This window comes from Artemia sp. Qi Xiang Cuo, chromosome 3 (assembly GCF_049724085.1).
Source record: "Artemia sp. Qi Xiang Cuo chromosome 3, ASM4972408v1, whole genome shotgun sequence".
In the NCBI taxonomy this organism is placed as follows: Eukaryota; Metazoa; Arthropoda; class Branchiopoda; order Anostraca; family Artemiidae; genus Artemia; species Artemia sp. Qi Xiang Cuo.
Genome location: NC_142796.1, coordinates 71,770,991 through 71,794,677, shown reverse-complemented (window position 1 = coordinate 71,794,677; position 23,687 = coordinate 71,770,991). Strand labels below are relative to the sequence as shown.

Genomic DNA, 23,687 nt, shown 5'->3' with positions numbered 1-23,687 from the left:
GCCTTGGGGCTTGCTAAGAAACCACAAAGCCTCATGTTTCTTTGGTGTTTAGAAATATGACACGAGATCCTACTTAAAACAAATATGGTGAGTAAATCGTTGCAAAATGTCACGAATGCTTTGCAAGGTTCAATAGATCTGATAATAACTGCGCAATTATTTCTAACCAAGAGGAGATCTGATGAAAGAGTAAACAACGCGATCACCAATGCCAATGAACTTGCAAAAAACAAAATTGGTATTGTTCCTGAGTTTGAAAAAGAAACCACAGTCCGCCGAAGGAAAATAAAAAAACAATTTTCTTGCGAGGGGGAAGATGAAACTGCAAATTCTGGAGAACATTCATTTAAGGTGAATTTCTTCTTTGTCGTGCTAGCTAGACATCGTAATATCCTCACTAAAGGAGAGATTTGAGCTAAGACCATAGTGGAAGTTTTAAATTTCTCTACGACATTCAAAGCTTGCAGAATTTCGCAGATAAAGAAGAATTGAAGAAAGCTTGTAAACATCTACACATGGTTTTGAGTGAAGGAGAAGGCTGTGATGTGAATGGCGACGAGTAGTTTGGAGGAGATACAAATTTTAGCAGAAATGCTGCCCTCTAAGAGTCCTCCAGCTCATGCTTTGTCGTATGTAACACAACATGGTTATATGGACACATTCCCAAACGTTTTTATTGCACTAAGAATTGTTAGTGCAATAAAAGCGTTCCAGTATCAGTTGCCAGTGGTGAAAGGAGTTTCTCCTAGTTAAAGTTAATAAAAACTTACTTAAAATCTAGGTTGAGTCAAGATCGAATAAGTAGGCTTGCATCCATGGCTATTGAAAATGACGTGCTAAGTGAATACAATAAGGACAGACTGCTCAATGAGTTTTCCAACATTAAAGCTATAAAAATTTGTTTTTCATTATTAAAAGTTGTACGTTGAATTGTTTTATAAGTAGTATGTTCAACCGATAAACTGTAAATCATATTTTAATTCTCTATTTTTAATAAATCACCTTGTTGTTTATTGACACATTCCATTTTAATATTTAAGTTAGAATTATACTACAAAATAAAAGTTTATTTATTTTTACTGCTACTCTTTTTACTAAAAAAAACCTGCACACCTTACTTTAAGGGCATATAATTACATTTGGTTACATTTTTGGTCTACCAGGGGGGGGGGGAGAGAATAGTCCGTTTACCCCCAAAAAACGTCTAGGGCCGCCCCTGTCTGCCATAAGCGACTTAAATTTTCTTGTAATCGTTTTGACCTTTGAAATTACTCTGTCATTCTTGCTTTATCGGTTCAACCTACTTACCAAAGTCAACTACAGCTACTAATACTACTTGCTGAGCGTCGTAGGCAGTTTTATGGTGATATTTAAGTGCATGTGCTTAGGTACATACTTATTTATAATTACATGCAGAGGTGTCAATTATCAGGAGAAGCGAACATCCACCCTATATCTTCAGTGACTTGGCAAAACCATGGCGTGAAATGTCGGGATTTTACCGGCTAATTATTTACAGTCAACAGACGAGAAGGATAAAATCAATAAGAAAATTAATTGAATGGAAAAAATGAACATACTGACATAACAATTGCTGATATATGAACCAGCCCAAACCTTGTTCTCAGTCGGTAAATGCAGCAATTTTACCAACTTAATTTTAATTTAGTTTAGAACACAAATAAATATATAAGAAGATAGGATTAATGGAAATGTTTAATAGCACTTGCAGAGACTTTTTTTCATTAAAATTTCATCATTTGGTAGCAACTCAGTTGCAGTTCATTTGGTAACAAATGGCTGGGGAACAGTTTATTGAAATTTCAGGGATGAGATTAGGGATTTTTAGGGAAAGAAACAAAAACAAGTAAACCCCAATATATATATATATATATATATATATATATATATATATATATATATATATATATATATATATATATATATATATATATATATATATATATATATATATATATATATATATATATATATATATAATAAAATGCTTACTATGCAAGTGTATTCGATATGGGCTGTTTTAGCGCACAGAATGCCCCTTCTCATCACATCAAACCTGAACCGCAATGAAGTTTAGTGACTAAGCACATTGCCTCCAGCCCTTTTACTACATGCTTTCTTAGCACCGATAAATTGGTAGTCTATTCTCATCGACAAGTGGATAGGCTGTCTATGTAGCCTGAACAATTCCGCTCGGGTTAGCAGTATAATCTCAAGTTCCAAGGTGTTTCAACAAGTTATAATATTTCACATAAATGGTGTTTTTTATGTATTTTCCTGGCTTCCTTTTACCCGAAAAGATCCTTTCGCATTTTATTACTGCATTATGAAACAGGAAATAGTGTTGTAATATCAGATCCACGCACATACAATTTATTTATGGAATTAGCAAACACCTATGAAGAGGACTATAGTCTTTCTCCTCCTCCGAAAGCAAAAATTGACTCTACTGCTTTAAAAAAATATAATTCATTAATAAATAGTCTTATTTAAAATTTTTGGGGGGACCTTTCAAGCTTGGGGCCCCTAAGCAGCAGTCTTTACCAGCGTATTAAGCAATAACGACGTAAATTTCAAATTAAATCTAGCATATAAGACCCGACTTACCCCTTTTTTTAGATAACTATTATGCTCGCACTTCTTTTTTTACCTTTGAGAGCCTTTTCTGACATTGCAATTCTAAACCTTCCAGATTTTCTGCAAGATTTGAAGAAATTGGGTTATCAGCGCAATTTATCAAATGAGAGTTATTCCAACTTTAACCATCCTCTTACTCAGGATGTTTTGCTATGGCTTGCATCACAGTTTCCTAGAGATGACAAATTTAACTTCATCATGAAGAACACATACAAGGATATAGAAAACATACAGGAAACAGAAAAAATTGAGCTTTTTGGAACTGCTTGCAGATTTTTGGTATGTTAGTTCTCTATTATTCACCGAAAAGGGGTGAAATTACAGGGAAGGTACCTAGGATGTAAACTAAAACCATGTCTTCATTATGGCTTTTTCAGGCGACGCCGCCCGAGTAAAAACAGCGTTTTGTTCATCAAAAACAAAACTTTTATGAAAAAGGTCATTTCAAATTCGCCTGATTTGCCTTTTCGAGCCTTAAAAAATACCAATGGTGACTTGGGCTTTCTGAAAAAGTAAAAAAGCACGGGCGATTGTGGCTGGAAAAGCCATAATGAAGACACGACCTAACATTCTTGATACATTCGTCAACAGGCAGTTCATTTCTCCAATGTATTCTGATGAGTACGATGTGGTTTTGGTGTTATCCCTGAATCTGCCCTTATAAATACTGTGCCACGCTGGGTCTTATATTATTAAGATTTTAGTGACTCTTCTTTTATAACTGGTCTTCTCTTTCGTCGGAAACTAGATGTAAATAAAAATCTGTAACGGTGCCCGTTTTTCATTTGTTATTTCGTTGGTACAGTTCAAGAAATAACAATCAAAGGATAGATCAAAGGAGTTGCAATGTCTACAGATGACTCCTCAGATCAAGCCAGTAAAATTTTCAGAGTAACACTAGGTGAAAAATGGATGACATGGCAAATTCTCATTGCACCTTTGGGCTCCTTATAGCATTAAAATATGACCGGTAACGTAAATCTTCAAGGGACTAGGCCGTGCTAACTGAAAAGAAAATTATCAAAAAACACAACAAGCTCTCATAAAGTTCATACCTTTAAAGGTTTAGACAAAATTTAAAGTTGAAAATTTTCCAAAATTCAGCGGCAAAAATTGTAATATTATGCATATAACTATATGTGATAGAAAGATATAGTGTAAATTTCTTGTATACAGTACGTAGCAAAAATAAAATGAAAACCATATTTTAATCTCCAGAGAAGTATAGGATTTTTTTTTATTTGTTCCTTAGCATTTATTCAAAATATAAGAATTTGGAGGGGAATATTCTAAAGACACTAATTAAAATATAACCTTAACGATTGTTTCGGCTATGTAACTAATAGCCGTCTTCAGTGAAATGCAGCACAAATACTAAAACAAACCCGAAATGATAAAAATCTAACTCACTAAAAATATTTGATAAAGTAACGTAGAAACCACAAAAAAATAAATAATTTGGACAGAGCCTTAGCTTCATTACCCATGAAAGCTAAGCTATGATTGAAGAATCTTCATGAGGTAATGAAGCTAAGGCTGCATTCACATTTTACTTACATTGGTTTTTATTTCATTATTGTTGTGTCGAAGAAGGGTTTTTGAGTGAGCTAGATTCTTACGCAGGACTTTATGCTTTAGGGCTTTACTAGATTCTTACGCGTTTTTAAAATTAATAAGGTTTGTGTGCAGTTTCATACCAAAAAGTTTGTCCCGCTCAAAGAGTAATTTCACTTTTTGGACTTTACAGCAATTTTTTGTAGCAAATAGTTTGAATTAATTAGACATAGAGATGAGAAAACTTACCGTCCACTTAATCTTTTTTCCTTTTAATAAGCTAGTCTTATAGTATAAAGACTATTTAGTCTAATCCTTACTTTTACCAAGCAAAAGATTTAAACGAGTAGAAGCCATTATATATTAAGTAAAAAAACAAAACAAAAAAAAACAGTTTTTTTTCAACTGAAAGTATAGAGCAACATTAAAGCTTAAAATGAAGAGAAATCATCTCGTATATAAAAGGAGCTGTCCCTTCCTGAACCCTCACTGTTATGCCAAAGTCTTGAAGTTCTTTAAAATGCATCTCATCCAAATTCAACTACCCTTGTGTTTGAGCAGTCTTTCTTAAAGAATTGCGACAAAAAGCCAAACTTTAGCATAAAGAACGAGGGTTGAGAAAGGGGTAGGTCCACTCATATGCGAAATAATTACTTCTTGTTCTAAGTTTTAATGTTGCACCTTACTTTCACTTGAAAAAAAAACTTGTTTTTTTTTATATTAAATTTCTGACTGTTTTACAATCATGCCAGGAAATCTCTTCCCTCCCCTCCGGTGTAAAATTTCCCCTGAAAAATTTTCCGGGGAAATTCTCCTCCCCATGGAAAGTTCTCCTTTTGAAAAATACCTCCCCTGCACATGAAATACCCCCAAATATTTCCCAATACCAAACACTAAATGTGAGCATCGGGTAAATTGCGTAACTTACAGCCCTTTTTCCGCGGACTATGAGAGGTCATCTCATTCCCAAAGGCATAGCTATTGGACCTTTCAAGTATGCTGAATCAAGTGGCTATCTCAGAATGTTGATCAGATGTCTTTGGGAAAAGTGGCGTGGGAGGTGGGCCAGTCAACCACCAACCATTTGGGTCACTTAAAAAGGACCGTAGAACATTTATTTCCGATCAAAAGAGCCCTCTCTCGATCTTCTAAGACCACTGGCTCGATACTGGAAAAGCAACAGCTGTTACAGAAACAACAGGGCGATCCCCATTATTCATGTCTCAACGTCCCTGGGGCAAACACAAAAAAAAAACAAAAAAAAAAAAAACACAGACAAATAAACACGCATCCGTGATCTTTCTTCTGGTAGTTCTTTCAAATGTTAGGTCTGATGGTATTATTTTCACTAAGATCGATAAGACATTTTGTGGTATTTTCCCCCCTTTTTGAATTTTCTCAGGCTTGTGGCTTTTGATGGGTAATATTAAATGCCTAACGAACTTTATATATTTGGAATCAGAATAAAAACTAAATTCTTTGATGTATCTATTGACATTAAAGTGCGGTTTTTAAGAGTTTCGGTTACTATTTAGCCGAGCCTCTCCCTATTTAGAGCTCCTTACCACGAGCTGTTTGGTATAGACATTTATTAACATTCTATAAATATTTCGTTTATTTGAAATCTCTTCAAAGGTCTTCTGCTATTGGCTAAACTTTGTTTATTTTCTTGAAAAAGTTAAATAAAGTTTAATCCTTTTTCTAACTGCAATAGAGTCAACAAAGTCTTTTCAGGAAAACAGATTATTAACTTTGCGGAGACTTTATTAATGCCGTGGGATCTATTCATTAGTGGCACTGTAGAAGTAACAGACAATAGAAAAATTCCTATACTCTCCATTGAACATTTTTGAAACACATCTAAAACCACACAAGCTAAACCACTCTTCATGACGCCGTCTTCGCGTTTCTTTGTTTTAGTGTTTGCATCATATTTCGCTGAAGTCAGTTATTTTTCATAGAGCCAAAATAGTTGCTTAGGTGTATTTTAATCACTGTCTTCAGAAAATTCATCACTGTCAGCTTTTTATATTTTGTAGGATGGAAAAACAATGTGGTTTTTATCAGTATTTAGCAACTATTTACCAATTACTCATAAATATATTATGTAGCAAAGAAAAGTACATGTTTAGATTTAACCCTAATTTGTAAAAGCCTTCATACCAAAAAGAATAATGATAAACATCATTAAATTATAAAAATCACAGAGTAACCTAGTCATCAAGTTCATAAATCGTTGAGGATTGTGGTTCTAAGAAGAGGTCATACAATCTTTTCAATTTATTTTTCATTTATTACTTTTTCAGATGACGTGAAATAATTAAGGTGTTAACCGATAATTGAAGTGTGACGTGACGCCTAAATGATTAAGGTGTCAATATTCCAGTTACAATTTTAACTAATATACAACAATTAACGCAAGAAGTTGCGCACGCTCTCCTTTGAGTTTTTGTTTTTTTTACTTTGAGGATTCAAGATTTTCCTTTCAGTTTTATCCAATGATGTGAATTGACGCATATTAGGGGGGGGGGCTTAAGTTTTGAATTTTAGATGGGGGCATTTTTTTTTATTTTGTCAACGAAAAAACCAGAATAGAATATTTTTCAATATAAGTACAACAAAAGTTTTTTCTCGCAATCTAGACGAGGGGGGGGGGCAAGTACTCTCTCCATAAAAAGTAAAATGAAGACATGTGAGTATCAAGACATGTGAGACAAGTGAGTATCATCAACTTTCAATAAAAATACGTAATACTAACATAAAATAAACAAAAACTAATACTTTCTTTCAGAGCTGCTTTCTTTCAACGCAAATTCTGTCTTTCAGAGTGAACAAACTAATGAAAAAATTGACCCAGTTGAAGTTTTCAAGGCTGATATTTCTGCTGTACAGGAACTTTCAAAGGTTACAAGATATCTTTTGAAGTCTATAGATATTTCAACGCTACAGGAGGAACATGCCAATTTTCACTTCGACAGTGCAGCTGAGATGCGCTCCTTAATAACGGACATTACTGACAAGAGCGTCGACATTTTCACTCTTCTCGATAGTGAAAGGGATCTGCAGGTTAATTTGTGTTTATTTGTCTTATGTTTGTTTTGTTTTCTTTTATATTTTATATCTCATATTTGTTTGTTTGTCTTATATTTATTTTGTTTTTTTCCTACTCTTCCTATATCCTACGGGCTTTACCTCCTGATGATAATGATAGTGTATATCATCGATTCCGTCTATTAATTTTATGGAAGGGGTGAGTGGTAATAAATAAAGATGCACGGAATCTATAAAATGCCAAAAATAATATACCGATGGAATTTCGGCTATTTCTAGAAATACCTTGATTCTGGTGGGGGAGGGGTAGTTTATTGTTAGTACTCGACCATGCGTCCACAAGATTTAAATAAAACGCACCGTTTCTTATCATAAAAAGCGTGAGGAAACATTCAGCAATCAGTTCTATCAACGTAAATAATAACAGTGACGGAGAACTGTACGAAGGGCCTGTGCCCCCCAATGTGTCTCTTATATTTTGAAACATACCTTTTTGGGGGGTATTTCCATCGAAATATGCCAATTTTTGGTATCTTCATTGAATAAGAATGATAAAACAGCACATTTGCCCCCCTAGATATTGAAAAATACATTTTTTTCTCCTCCTTAAACTTCCTTGAATTGCCCCAATTCAGTAATAGGATAGCAAATATTTATCCAGGGTTCAAATTTTGATTGAAAGAGCTTGCTGAAAAACTATTCTTTCCAAGAAATACCTTATAGTTCTTTCTTAAACTGACATGTTGTCTTCATTTCTCTTTTAGCGCTATATTTGCTTATACCGCGTGATAGTATAAAAATTGATTCAGTGCCGTGCACATCTTTCTACTTCACTGAGTGTGGTGACTTCTTGTAAAACTAATAAGAAGTATATAATAAATATTCTAATTAATGCCCTTACTCAATTAATTATTAAAATTCTGGTATGTACTCACATTTGTTTTTCTTCTTCTGTCGGGCATTCTGAATAGCTTTTGTGGTATAGTTTAAATTTTCTAGTTTTCCTTCATTTCCGTATTTCATTTTTTCTATTATAATTCATGTGTCTGTTTTACTTTATCTGTTATAAGTATTTTAGCTTAAGAATATACTGTTGTCAACTCAGTCAAGATTACATGAGACTGCATATAAGAAGCATAACTCGGTTTAGAAAACACCGATAAATTTTGGTACCATGTCAAAACCTCTAGCAATCTTGCCAGCAACTATACCACTATGGTGTTCTAAGGGAAAATGTTGATCAAGGTTAAAAAATTAATGTCTCAGAAGATCATCTCATGGCACTGTGATACCAGACAATGAAATTTGGTTACTAAGATCAATTGGTTTTCAAGCCAACTCCAAACGATTCACCTTTTTCCTGCTAAAATAACGATATGAAAAATACACAAAATAACGCGAAAAACCGTAAAAATGCTGGGATTTGGAGGGAGGAGTGAATATATCCTGTGTTTTTAGATTCTATTTAGAAATTGAGATTTCATTTTTACCAGTTGTACCCGGGAGGTAAAATGGCACAAGAAAAATTAGGGAATATAAATTTTTAGGTTAAGCTGAAAAAATTTGCACACCTGTGTTCTTACACTGCAGCTTATCTCAGCTGTTTTTTTTTTTCATCTTTTAAGCATAAAGTTTTTTTGGTCATTTAAACTTACTTTAAATGATATTTCTATCCCCCCACCTGTGAATGTCGGGGAGACTTTTATGAAGATCCTCTCGCTTGTGACTGAATTGACATTTATTTTTTCTCTCAATTTTTAAGGAAGAATGTTTAAAAGCCCTTAACCGACCCTTGAATGTACAATTGGTAGAGAACTTAATCAAAACTGAAATAGAAACGGCAAAGGAAGAAATGGAAACTGTAGAGAATGAGTGTAGTAACGTATCAGAAACGGAAAAAATCTTGGATGCATCTATTGAAAGAAAAACGTCAGAGCTTCAAAGAATCCAGCAGCGATTAGCGGTAATTTTTTATGTTTCAGGTGTCAAATTACGTGAAATAGATGATTTTTCATGGAGCTAGGCAAATTAGTGTTCGCTGATCGTTTTTCCTGGGCCTTCGTCATTTATCGCCGTTTTTCTGTCAATAATTCGATAGCCAAATATGGAACCCACAGTATATAAATTATAGGCAGTATGATCTTTCCATATCTCACCCATTATAAAAACCCAGACCGAGGTCCGAGTGCTCCAGAGAACGTATAAACGACAATAAACGACATTAGATCTTTTCACGGGTAGACAAGTCAGATTTCCCTTGAACGCAAAACTTGGCTTAAACGTTGGAACACTAAATTTTGAAGAACCTAATTTTAAATTAATTTAGTCCAATGCATATATGAAAATCGGTAATTAGTTGTGCAATGTTATTATTAGATGTTTTCTTAGGAATTAAAAGTAGGTTTCAAAGTCTCAAGTTGGTTTCAAAGGCATTTTGAGAAAGTTTCTGCCAAAATACGTGTTCCAGGGTAATTGGACCGCTGATGGCAGATCAAATGAGAGGGGCTGTTTGTACGCGCTAATGCATGAAGAAGTGGGAGGAGTTGTTTGTTCGCACCGAGAATGAAGAGCCAGAAATTATCTGCGGTAAACTTACTGCTATATCTTTATATTGCGATGTAACCTGAGGGAATGTAACTCATCTTGATCAAATCATTCCAAATCCTATGTAGAAAGTTTAAAATATATTCTTTCCTTGCTTTTGAATTAAGTTAGTATTGCTGCGACGGCACCAAACCTCTTAACAAAATTTGGATGAAAAATCATTTTTTGGGACTCCTTTTTCTTTTTTTCAACAATAAAGATGAATATGTTAAATCTGAAATCATTACCGTGGTCAAAAACCCGTCGCACGTCTAGTCTTGTTGAAGTACTCGTATAATTCATCATCCTCTATATCACCTATAGTTTACTCTTATCACCAGTTGGAGGAAACCTCCATCTTTGGTTGCCTAAGAAGCCGATTTGTTTGCTGCTTCAAATACATTTTACAGCCTCCCCGCAGGGTTGCCTGACAAAATTTATTTATTGGTTTAACCAATTGATTAAGTGGCTCGAATTGATTGATTGCGCGACCTGCATCCTCAAGGAGTAGTAACACTTAAGGGTAACATACCCAAAGAGTATGGTTAACTTTTAAGAGTGGAAACTGGAGCTAGTGTCGGGGGAAAACCATCAACGCCATCTAGTGTTTGGCAATTACCATACTAATTTTACCAGCAACACAAATAAAATTAGGGCCGTTCTTTTGCACTAAGATCTTACATATAAGATCTCACACCTTTGTGCAAAGATTTCCGTTCTTTTAACTCATCTTTGTTCTAAGATCTTACAGCTCACTGATGTTAGCAAAAAATGCAAAGAACGCCATATTTCTACCATATAGAATAATGGTGAGAGAACTTTGATAATATACTCATCATTGTTCTTAGACCACTTATCAGAGCAGAATGATGAAAGACGTTTGCAAAAGAACGCTAAATGATGTAAAATTTTAGTGCTAAGATTCCACTTTTAAGCGTTCTTTGTCAAAACATGTAAGATCTTAGTACAAAGATGAATAAAAGAACAGTCCTATTAAGTGTTCTTATAATTACACTGAAATTAATGGCTAGGGTCGCAAAACGCTAAATGGCGTTGAGGGCTTTTTTGTCGACGCTAGCACCAGTTCCCACTCTTGTAAGTTACCCATACCCATACCCTTTGGACATACCCAAGAAACTTTATTGGCACAGCTTTACTGGTCTAAGGAACTGAAACAGACTATTACTGCATTGGCATATACATACCATTTTTCAGTAAAAAGAAAAGGATATAAATGCTAAATTAGTAATAATAATATGTTTCTTATCTACTTAATCGAAAGAACAAGCGGAGTACAAAGAGAAAATGCTACAGAAATAAGACTTTAAGTTTTTAACAACAAAACTAAGCACTAAAAAGGCATTTCAGCGGATGAAAAGCCTAAGATTATGGACCATATTTTGGATAAGCCTTTCACTCTGCTGTTTAGGCGAAATTGTAATGTTAGTAGCACAATACCGTGACATAATTCTTCTCTTTTTAGACCAAATTGGAAGACATAGCAAAAACTTACATTATCAAAAATAACTCTACGGACTTTCTTAGAACTCACGGATCTGGTCTAATCACTTTGTAAAGACTAGACCTAAAATGAGTAAAAGGGTCTTTGAAGGCTGCGTACAACATTGCCAGTATCTTCTGCTATAATGACCACGATAAGAAACTATTTTTGCTTATTCTATTTGATGTTTTCCTGCAATATCCTTCAGTACCTGAGCTCGAAGAAATAGTAATAAAGGTAAAAATATATACTCCTAACCACTTGAAAAAAAGTAATCAAACAAACGGAAAAAGAATGACACGGTAAGGGACTAAAGCTGCACTTACAATTGAAAATGAGATACTTGCAAGTTTTTGTGTTAAGATTGAGTCCTATATGAAGATTAAATATAAAAAAACAAGTTTTTTTTTAACTAAAAGTAAGGAGCGACATTAAAACTTAAAGCGAACAGAAATTATTCCGTATATGAAAGGGGCTGTCCTCTCCTTAACGTCTCGCTCTTTACGCTAAAATTTTGTATTGTTTAAAAATATTAGGAATAATTTCTGTTCGTTTTAAGTTATGAGAAAGAGTCAAACTTTAGCGTAAAGAGCGAGACGTTGAGGATGGAACAACCCCTTTCGTATAAGGAATAATTTCTGTTCGTTTTAAGTTTTAGTGTCGCTTCTTACTTTCAGTAAAAAAAACTTGTTTTATTTTTTAATTTAATTTTTGAACGTTTTTGATTCAATACAGGTTTTGACTTTGGCTCACCATACATGAATAATTAATACGAAATTTGCAAGTTAATTTTACTTTTTTTGGTTAAATGGCTTTCTCGAAAGTTGTTTAATTTTATTTACGACCGTTTTTATTAGTAATAAATATAGGCTAAAGTTCGAATTTTGTTCCAATTCTTTAAAAATGACCCCTTAGCCACAAAGGCCGTTAATTAGAATAGATAGCTCTTAAGAAAGTACTAAAAAAACTTTAGCGTAAAGAGCGAGGCATTGACTAGGGGGCGAACCCAATCATATACGTAATAATTTATGTTTGTTTTAAGTTTTGATGTTGCTCCTTACTTTTAGTTTAAACAATTGTTGTTTTTTTTTATTTAATTTCTGAAATTTTTTTTAAATAATGCTGGGAAATCCGGCGCCCCCTTCATAGAAATGTCCCTCCCCCCTTGAAAACTTCCTCCATGGAAAGATCCTCCCACGTAACCCCCGACTCCCCCCCACTACCAGAAGAAATCCCCCCTGAAAACGTCTGTAAACTTCGTTTAACAATGTTTACCATATGTAAAAATTGGGCAAAGCTCATAACTTTCAGCCCTTCCCCTGGGACTGTGGGGGATTAAGTCATCCTCAAAGACATAGTTATTATATTTTTCGACCATGCTGAACCAAATGGTCATCTCAAAATTTCGATCGGGAGACTTTGGGGAAAAATGAGCGTGGGAGAGGGCCTAATTGCACTTAATTTTTTTGGCCACTGAAAAAGGGCACTAGAACTTTTAATTTCCATTCGAATGAGCCCTCTCATTATATTCTAGGACCACTGGGTCGATACTATCACCAATGGAGAAAAGAAAAAAAAAACAAAAAAACACACATCCGTGATCTTTCTTCTGGCTAAAAATACAAAATTTCACATTTTTTCAGATAAGAGCTTTAAACCTCTACAGTAGGTTTCTCTGATACGCTGAACCTTACGGTGTTATTTTCGTTAATGTTTTATGATTTTTAAGGGTTGTTTCCCCCCTTTTTTCGAAAATAAGGCAAATTTTCTGAGGCTCATAACTTTCGATAGATAAGACTAAACTTGACGGAACTTATATATTTGAAATCAGCATAAAAATCTGATTCTTTTGATGTATCTGTTGGTATCAAAATTTCGTATTTTAGAGTTTCGGTTACTATTGAGCCGGGTCGCTCCTTACTTACAGTTTGTTACCACGAACTGTTTGATAAAGCTTAGAAGCAAGTTGTAAAAATTTTGCAAGATTTCATTCATCCAATCAATAGCGCAGGCCACCGGCATACGCTAAATATGATGTGAAGAAGAAAAGACGAATTGAAATTGAAATGATCCAAATAAATTCATAATTGCTATTTCCCTAGTAGGGATAGCTCTGTGCCACGGTTTGTTGATTAAAATACAAGGGGCTCTGCCCTTTGAGGTCCCTGACGACTGTACACTCGCTTTGTTGTGTTTTTTTTGGCCTTTGGCTTGCTTTGACTGTTAATGTGCTTGCTGCAAACTCTCTCAGATTCCTGCATATTGCAACTACCAATTGCATGAAAGTGCTTATCAAACCTTTTTATACCCTGCTTAGAAGTTTAGTGCTGTGCCTGCTTTTGACTTATATTGCTTGCTTAACTTATTATTGACTGAGGGCCCCCCTCTGCTTGTAGCCGGTTTGTTTTATTTGTTTGATAATTTATTTCCTTTTTGTGATTTAGTTTGTTGTTTAAATTGTTTTAGCCCTCTGGGGTTCTATTTGTGGTGACTGGCAAGATGGTTAGTAGTCCTGTCAACTCTGACCCCAATAACTCTAGTGTAAGGATTTTGGCTTTAGGTATTGAAGGTCCGAATGAGAGCAGTAGGCCTAGACTTTTGACATTGTGCTTTAGAATTGCTAAAACTCTGTTTCAACATCTCCGAAATCATGAGTGCATGGGCCATTATGGTTCAATGTTCGAAAGACTTGGACCAGATGGCACCATTGTTGTAATAGCTGTGAACCGCTCAATGGCTACTGCAATGCTTTCTATTTCAGATATAGCAGTAAATGGATGCAGAGTTAAGTTTGTACTTAGTCCTAGCTCTAACCCTGCTTTAATCAGAAACAGAAGAGGCATAGTATCTATCCCATGTGAGGAGGTCACCCATCTGGATGATTTTGTCAAGGAGGTCCAAGTTGATGAAAGAATACAACAAGTGACAATGGCCTTTAAAAATCCAAGCCCATCAATTATCCCTTTGGTTTGCACCTTTAATCGGGATGTTCAGTTCCCTCTGAAAATCTCTGTTTGGGGGGCAAGGTATACAGTTAAGCAGTTTATCCCCCGGGCAATTCAGTGTTTCAATTGCCAAGGTTTTGGCAACATGGCCTCAAGTTGCCACAGAGGCAGAAGATGTCTACTTTGTAGTGGACAACACACCCTTGATGAATGCCCCCAATCTAAAACAGTAAAGGAAGATCAGGTACTCAAGTGCCCTAACTGCAATGGTAATCATGATGCTAATGTCAAGGAATGCTCAGTATTCATAGAGAAGAAATTAATTGCAAGCTACTCTTTCATCAATAATGTCCCCATGAGGACTGCTGCTGAGGTCTTGAAGAAAGGACTTCCTAAACATACAGAACACATCCCCATAGTACACTCAGACTATTTCCCTCCACTGACTCCTAATCAACATCCAGCTGAGGAACTTAACAAGAGGTACATGGCCATGTTTGAAAGTGTTGCAAAGCACATCTCTGTTCTAACTCATGCTATTACATCTATTTGTGAACTGGTTTCTAAGTTAGCACCGAGACCCTTTCAAAATGCAGTCTGTAGCCTAAATCAGTCAGTGGAAAACCTAAATAGAGAAGGTTCACTCCTTCCCTCAATGTCAGCAGATACCAGCAGCCCTGACCTAAATAGCCTAATTAAGTCAGTTGATAACAAAATAAGTAGCCTAAAGAAGACAGTTGAAAACCTAAGTAGAGAAGCTTCATCCCTTCCCACAATGTCAGCAGATAATAGCAGCCCTGGCAAGGCAGAGAGGAAATGTAAAGGAAAGGAGTCTGTACCTACCCCAGAAGGTGCTACAATACAACCTAGAGCCAGACCTAGGTTGGCTCCTTCTCAGACAATTGACTAGCTTTCTATCTATTGTTTTCCCTTGGGTTTGGCATAGTTGACTAAGCACAAACTCATTAAGTAAATTGGTTAAGACTACTTGTTTGGTTCCCTAAATTCATTTTGTTATTTAATTTTTTTCCCGCACGTTTTCTTTTTTAGAATTGCCTTTTTTTACTAGAATTTGATCTAGGCGCCAGGTTAAATGTATTATTTATTATAATTGACTTGTATAAATTTTGTATTTTGCTGTTTGATAAGGTATTTGCATCATTATGGTTCCTGTTCCTAATTGTTGGCAGGTGATGATGGGGATTAACCCATAATTTAAGCAAGATAAATGGTAGATGTTCTTTATTTTTTAATCTTGATGGCCTTGATACCCCTCCCATAATTTCTTATTTTAGAGTTATCCTTTTTCTATTTTATTTGTTTTATTATCCTCATCTATCTTTTTATATTTTATCTTTAATTTTCTATATATGGAGGTATGTAATAGGTTATAATGTAAAAATGTATTATATATTATAATTGTGTTGTATAGGTATTTTAATTGCTGTATGACTAAGCACAGTTGCATTATTTTGATTCCTATTTTGCAATGCAGGCAGTTGCTGCAGGTGAATTATCCCCCACCAATAGCAAGATAAGTGATACATGATCAGGTTCAGTGAATATTGACCAAAGTGACGCCCAAGCAAGCTAGTGTTTACAGAAGGCACAGAACAACTGAGTGATACAAACGCATATAATCTATTGGTCAAACGTGTCAAACCCCAAACAACAACAACAACAAATATGATGTGTCAGTAAAACCACAAAAAATGAGTCGGCTCCATCTGGGGGACTGTAAAATAACTGCAGGCGTTAACCAGACGGGGTGTTAGGACATCGCCTTGACTCGCACCAGAATTAACAGCAATAGTCCAAACAAAGCTAGATCCAGGTTTAAACGTAACAATAAAGCCTTCAGTTTAACGTAAGAATTGCCACGCCAAAATTGCAAAACGTTTACGGCAGATGAATTAGCTCTAAAGGGCTTGGCACACGTAGCTGATTTTGGGAACCGATTTCAGCATCAGTGGATAAACGATAGCGGTAAGAAAAATTTATGGAAAAAAAATTTATTGCGCAAAATTTTCAAAACAAAAAATCATGGACAGAAATAGTCAACTGGAGTTTATTAATAGTAGCTTGATTGATCTCAGCTTAGTTCTCAGCTCAGTAGTGAGGTCTTTCACCACAGATACCTCTGGCTGACTATTTATTTGTATCTCTGTTTTTTTTTGTGATGATCATGATGAAAATCAGCGCTGATTTTGTAAATCGGTGCCGAAAACTAGAAAATTTTTCAAGCTCAAATCGACGCCGATTTCTTTTAAAATCGGTGCTGATTTGGAAATCAGTTCCCGAAATCAGCTACGTGTGTCCAGCCCTTAAGAGTTAATGCAGAGAAGCATAGCTGGGCATGCGCAGCTCTGTAGAAGTTTTTAGAAGGATCCAAAGCACACAAATGAATCTCACAGCCTTGATTTTCGGCGCCTACAAGCACTTTGGCAAGAATCCAATGCGCATGTTAGTACCTAGGTCTTACTTTTAAAAAAATAACACCAAATAATAACTGGACTTCTCGGACATTTTATTGGCCTGACACTGCAAATAATTACCACGATCTTAAAAATGTATATTCTAGGTAAAACTGTCCTCAGCAATATTATCAAAAGCATCGACGGGGATAGTCTGTGTCTTCAAGGGTGAAAATAATGAATCGTGAGTCAAAAAGGAAAAAAATAGCCGAAATAACGTAAAAGAAATTTTTCGGTCTTTCGCTCCTCTTTCTCTCCTTGCCCTTCCGTCTTTACTCTTATTGGTCAATCATCGATTTTACGCATAAAAGTAAAGCAATCTTCAACTCAAAACATTAGGAACGAGATGCATAAATGGAGTTGCGGTCGTCTGCAACTTTGATTTTATTCACAAGTATGACTAAAATGTGATCCGTGCAATACCCTGAAATTTATTTCATGTACGAATTGGCTAAACTCTAGTGACTTGTTTACACCCTGTAGTGATATAAGGAATTTTCCGTCTTTGTTCGATTTCTAAAATATGTGGCTCTGTGGCAGAGGCAAAATACTACTTTGGGGGGGGGGACTGCCTCTCAAAAGATCTTTTAATAGCTGTTATACATTAAAACCATAATAAAAAATATTTCATGGGAGGATATATCAAGTAAATATATTTTAAGGTTTTGCCTCTGGTTTAGTTTTAATTTGAACGATATTTGGTTTTCATACTATTTATTGTCACAGGCTGTGAGAAAAATTCGTCCCGCCTATATGGATGATCTTGAACGCATTGAAGCTGAATTACGTGAGTGTCAAGAGCAATATGTAAGCAAATTTCGTTCTCTGTCATTTTTCAAAACCCAAATGGAAGAAAGAGAAAGAAATGAAAAGGAAACTATGAATGAGAGACTGGTAAGTAGCGTTTGTTTACCTTCAGGAAAGACATGAGAACGAGTCTATCTAGACAATTTTCATTTACTAATTATTAAAGTGAGAATCAAGCATGTGGAACAGGTTTTTTTAGCCTCAGAATTTTAACCTTCAAGGGGGTTGTGGTCCCATAAACAATAGGTAAAAGTAAGAAAATTTAAGCTTAGGTGAAAAAAATCTTCTATTTACCGATTAATCGATTCAAATCAAATTTAAATACAGGTAAAGAATGCAGCATCAGATATGACAATCTATATCGATTCTTATGATCTCCGTTGCATGGCTTCTCAGTCAGGAAGTGACATGTGGATGGTGGGGCATGGGCGTAATTAGCTATGAGGCAAGGGGAGCAACTGCCCCCTGCGGACCCAAGTTCCCCCCCCCCAGATCTCAGTTTGACCCCTCAGCTGAAATTCAGTTTCTGCAAAAAAAAATGTCAAAACTAAGATAAGCCTGCATAATTCAAGTATCCAGAGAAACAGGTCAGTTTCCTTTAGTATATCTTTGCCTTTATGGTAATATATTGATCATTTTTCAGTTTTCACAGTCATTTTAATTTCATTTGCGAAAATTGCCTCCAACTTTGCCCCCCCCCGGATTTTAACAAAATTACACTACGGGGGGGGGAGGGGGGGTGTAAACGCGTTAAATATATGCATGAAACTGTAAAAAAAAACTTGGAAAAATTTATAAGCATGTATCAATCAGTAAGGTATTTTAACTTAACTGATAATATAATTAATTTGACAAGCAAATAAAAAAGAAAAGTTAAGAGGTGGGTACAGTGATTGACTCTGTTGTTTAAAAGCTGTTGGGGGGGGGGGGGGTCACAACAGAAACATGGTTTAGAAACGATTCTTTAGAGCTAATAAGATTTATTCGGATTGACCAAAAGGAAAAAAAAATATACATATCTATAAACAAAATCGATGGAAATCTATCCCAACTTAAGCCATGATAACATAAAGACTGATCACAATTTACTTGAAAATAGCCATTATTAGTTTGTATAAGTCTTATAAGTTTATTGTATATTTTTTTTTATAAGTTTCCTTAAATAAGATGCTCATGTATTTATATTTTTTACTATATTTCAGAATATCGCCAGGCGTCTAGCCGACAGATTTAACGAGCAAGAATATTTGGAATTAGCTGATAAATTTGACAGTGAAGAAAAAGCTGAAAGAGATGAAAATTTGGAAAGTCTAAAATTCCCTAATGGTAAGAAACAAATGAAAATGGATTTTTCTTACATCAGCTGTTGGTCAAGGGGTCTGAAGTCAGTTCAAATCTATCCTGCAGCGTTATATAGGTCTTTTCTATTTCCTCAGCAAATATACAAGATCGGTTCCTTATCTCCAATTTGTTTTTTTGTTTTTTTTTTTACTTCATCAAAGTGCTTACAATCCAATCTTTCATCCCTTAATTCTATGACTATCTACCTTAGTTCTGCCCAAGGAATGACTCATGGATGGATGATAGATAGACTTGTCTATCTATAGATAGACTTATCAACGAATGAAGTGACATCATTTTGTACAATCAGAGGCAACGCTATAGAGTTGCCTATAGTAAAGGCCGTACGGCTCCATTGTTTTGTTATTATTTACTTATTTTTTTTTCCCAGAGGCACTTCATATGAAAAGGGTCGTAGTAGGAACTTCAAAGGGGGCTCAATCGATTGGAAATCGAGAGTTCTAGTGCCCTTTTTAATAGTCGAAAGTGATTGGAGGGCAACTAGCCCCCCCGCCCATCATTCCCCCCAACACATCCAATCAAAATTTTGAGATAGCCATTTTGTTCAGCGTAGTTGATTTCCAGATAGAAAATATGTTTTTGAGGAGGGCACTCCCCCACAACCTTCAGAGCTAGGGTTTTAAGTTATGCCCTTGGGGCATATTATTTTTAGCTATGGGGGCATATTTTAGTTATGCAAGGTTTTTATAGAAGGCGTTGTCGTAGAAACTTCAAGAAAGGCTCATTCGATTGGAAATTCAAAAGGTTAGTGGCCTTTTTAATATTCGAAAGTGATTGGAGGGCAAGTAACCCCCCTCTCTCGTCCACCTTTTCCCCAAACACATTCAATAAAAATTTTGAGATAGCCATTTTATTAAACATAGTTTTAAGTTCTGGAAATTAGGTCTTTGAGGATTACAACTCCCCCACAACCCTCAGGGCAAGGGTTGTAAGTTATGCACTGGGGGCACATAAGGCTTTGTATAGACAACGTTGTCGTAGAAACTTCAGAAAGGGCTCATTCGATTGGAAATTTAAATGGCTAGTTCCCTTTTTAATGGTCGAAAGTGATTCTAAGGCAACTGACACCCCTTCCACGCCCACCATTTCCCCAAACACATCCCATTAAAATTTGGATATAGCCATTTTGTTCAACGTAGTTGAAAGTTCTGGAAATTATATGTTTGAGCTGGACACACACCGCTCAGTCTTCAGGGGCAAGGGTTATAAGTTATGCCCCTGGGGGCATATATGCTTCTTATGGAAAGAATACTCGTATAAATTTCAGAGAGGGCTTATTTGATTCCAAATTGAAAGTTCTAGTTCACTTTTTAAGCGTCGAAAGATATCGGAGGGTAACTAGCTTCCTCCCCCCAAACCCTTTTTTTCCAGATGCATCCAATAAAAATTTTAAGATAGCTATTTTGTTAAAAATAGTTCAAAGATCATATGACAACATTTCCGATGTCGACACAACCCCCCAGGGCCCGGGAGAGGTGTTGTAAGCTATTCCCTGGGGGCAAATATGGGTCCTATGGAAGGGATGCTCATATTAACTTCAAAGAGGGTTCATTTAATTGGAAATTGAAAGTTATAGTTCACTTTTGGAGAGTCAAAAGAGATCGGAGGGCAACTAGTCCCCCCATGCCCTTTTTCCCCAAATGCGTCCGATAAAAATTTTGAGATAGCCATTAAGTTAAAAATTACTCAAAAGTCAGATAACAAAAACTCAGGTGTCGACACAACCCCCCAGGACCCGGGGGCAGGCGTTGCAAGTTTTGCCCTGGGCTATATATTGTTCGTATGAAAGGGATGCTCGTATAAACTTCATAGAGGGCTCATTTGATTGGAGATTGAAAGTTTGAGCTCACTTTTTAATATTCAAAAGAGATGCGAGGGCAGCTAGCCTCCCTTTACACTCCATTTATTTTTTTCCCAGAGGCACTTCATATAGAAGGGGTCGTCGTATAAACTTCAAAAGGGGCTCATTCGATTAGAAATCCAGAGTTCTAGTTACCTTTTTAAGAGTCAAAAGTGATCAGAGGTCAACTGGCCCCCCGAAGCCCTTTTCCCCAAATACATCTGATAAAAAATTTGAGGTTGCAAATTTGTTAAAAATAGTTCAAAGATCATATAACAAAAACTCCTTTACGTATGGCCATTTGTTAAAAATAGTTCAAAGATCAGATGAGAAAAAATCCTTTGTCGACACCCCCCCCCCAGGGTTGGGGCAGGCGTTGTAAGTATTGCTCTGGGGGCATAAATGGTTCTTATGGCAAGTATGCTCGTATAAACTTAAGAAAGGGTTCATTTGAATGAAAATTAAGACTTGTAGTTCATTTTCTCAGAGAGAAAGAATACCGGAGGGCAACTGACCCATCCCGTCCTCCACGCCTTTGAGTTTATCGGATGGATAAAACCATCCGATAAAAATTTTAGGTGACTATTTTCTTAAAAATAGTTCAACCATCAGATATTAAAACTCCAGGGTCAACACAACCCCCAGGGCCCAGGGAAAGGCGTTGTAAGTTATACTCTGGGAATATATATAGTTCTTACTGAAGGGATACTCTAATAAACTTCAGAGAACCCTCATTTGATTGAAAATAGAAAGTTCTAGTTCACTTTTGAAGAGTCAAAAGATACCGAAGCTGAATCTAGTCCCCCCATGCCCTTTTTCCCCAAACCCATCCAATGAAAATTTTGAGATAGCAATTTCGTTAAAAATAGTTTGAACATCAGATAATAAAAACTCCGAGGTAGACACAAACCCATTTTTTCACTTTGATATTGTCACGTTGATATCAGTTTTGATACTTTGATGAATATTTGATTATTTTTTTTACGCAGAAGGTTTTAGACTTTTACAGTAAGAGAAGGAGGTCATGCCCAAACTCTTGTTTTTAATGATTTTTGTTCGTTTTAAGCTTGATTTATATTTTAAATTTAAGTGTCAATCGTTTTAAGATTCATTTATTAATTTACATTAATATCTATTGTATGTTTGTTTGCATTGATTGTTTATTTAATTTCTGTTCGTTTTAAGTTTCATTTGTACTTCAATAGGAAAACATTTTTTTCGTCTTAAGCTTGATTTTCATATTCAACCTAAGCATTACTCGCTTTAAGATCTATTTATTCATTTATATTATTACTTGTTGTATGTTTTTGCTATGATTGTTTTTCTAATTTCTGTTCGTTTTGTGTTTCATTTATTCTTTAATAGTAGTTTCTGGTCGTTTTGAGTTTGAATTTTAAAAGGTATTTGTATCTGCTGAGCTTAAGCTTAATTTGGCTTTACTTTTCGGAAAGTTTTTTTTTAATTAATCCTAAAAAGGGCTTATCCCATATTTGCTTCTCAATTACTCAGACTATCTGTCTTGGCTTTTTCTACGATTAGCCATGTTTTGATGCCTAATGCAGAATACTTGATTTTAATTCAAGTATTTTGCAGTACGCATCAAGACATAGCTAATTGTTGAAAAAAGCTAAGACAGATAGTCCGAGTAATTCAGAGGCAAATCTGGGATAAGCCCTTTTTAGGATTGCATAAGAATGATGTCATTTCATTTGTTAGATTATTGTTAGATTATCAGATTACCATTATGTTAGATTATCATTTGTTATATGATCAGATTACCATTATGTTAGATTATCATTTGTTAGATGATCAGATTATCATTATGTTAGATTATCATTTGTTAGATGATGAGCTTATCATTATGTTAGATTATCATTTGTTAGATGATCAGATTATCATTATGTTAGATTATCACTTGTTAGATGATCAGATTATCATTATGTTAGATTGTAATTTGTTAGATTATCATTTGTTAGATGATCAGATTATCATTATGTTAGATTATCACTTGTTAGATGATCAGATTATCATTATGTTAGATTATAATTTGCTAGATGATCCGATTATCATTATATTAGATTATCATTTGTTAGATTAGACTTCTTTCTGCTCAGATTATAGTTTGTTGCTTTGTCAAAATGTTACCATCTGGTAGCTCGCTGATTTTAGCCAAAAATCCAATATTTCAGCCAAACAGAACACTGGTGAGAAAACTTTGATGATAATCTCATCTAATTCCTTAGAATACTGATCAAAGTAGAATGCAGAAAGATATTCGATAAAGAAAACGACGGCTTAAGAAGTGACATCAGAATCCTCACATTTTCACTAAAATCGTTTTCTGTCAAAAGATCTCAGATCTTAGCACATTGATTTGCCTAAAACGCGTTTATGCTATTTTTCTATTAAATTTAGCTGACACTTTTGATAGATATCTTAATGACAAGAATTAAGGTCCTTTCACACAACACACACAGAGATAAATATAAACCTACGGAAGAAATCACTAGGGAACTAGCTCTTGCTTTCTAACAAATCTGATAGAGACCTGGCAACCTCTTCACGTCGATGATCTTATGGTAATAAATTAGGAACCCCTGCCGCCTTCCCTTAAAATATGCTTAATTATGTGTGACCCCCCCCCCCTCTGCCTCTCAAGTGTAAAAGTAGGAAATTCACTGTGGCTTTTGACCAAGTTTGGTTAGGATGTAACCACTCTTTCTTGTAAACGAATTGGGGACAAGATTTTGGGGGTTTCCTTTCCTCGCCCCCAGGCTTCCTCGCCGCACAGGTAGAGTCTGGCCTGGCGTCATGAAAAGACGAAAATTTACTCTTATTTTCCACTAAATTTTGCTAATATTCGAAACCATCTTCTGAATATTTTGTGACGACAAGAATTTTGGCTTCCCTCC

General features: G+C 35.4%; 1 protein-coding gene across 2 annotated transcripts in view; it reads left to right on the top strand.

Moving 5' to 3' along the window:
* LOC148954491 (intraflagellar transport protein 38-like) overlaps positions 1-23,687 on the top strand; it is a 34,099-nt gene that overhangs the window by 1,989 nt on the left and 8,423 nt on the right. The window contains exons 2-6 of one of the 2 annotated variants that reach the window (XM_089087118.1): positions 2,714-2,937; positions 7,039-7,278; positions 9,026-9,226; positions 17,493-17,660; positions 18,776-18,899. In XM_089087118.1, the coding sequence (XP_088943244.1) occupies positions 2,714-2,937; positions 7,039-7,278; positions 9,026-9,226; positions 17,493-17,660; positions 18,776-18,899 (957 nt within the window). The remainder of the gene's footprint in view (positions 1-2,713; positions 2,938-7,038; positions 7,279-9,025; positions 9,227-17,492; positions 17,661-18,775; positions 18,900-23,687) is intronic. The other variant, XM_089087119.1, reaches the window with a different exon arrangement.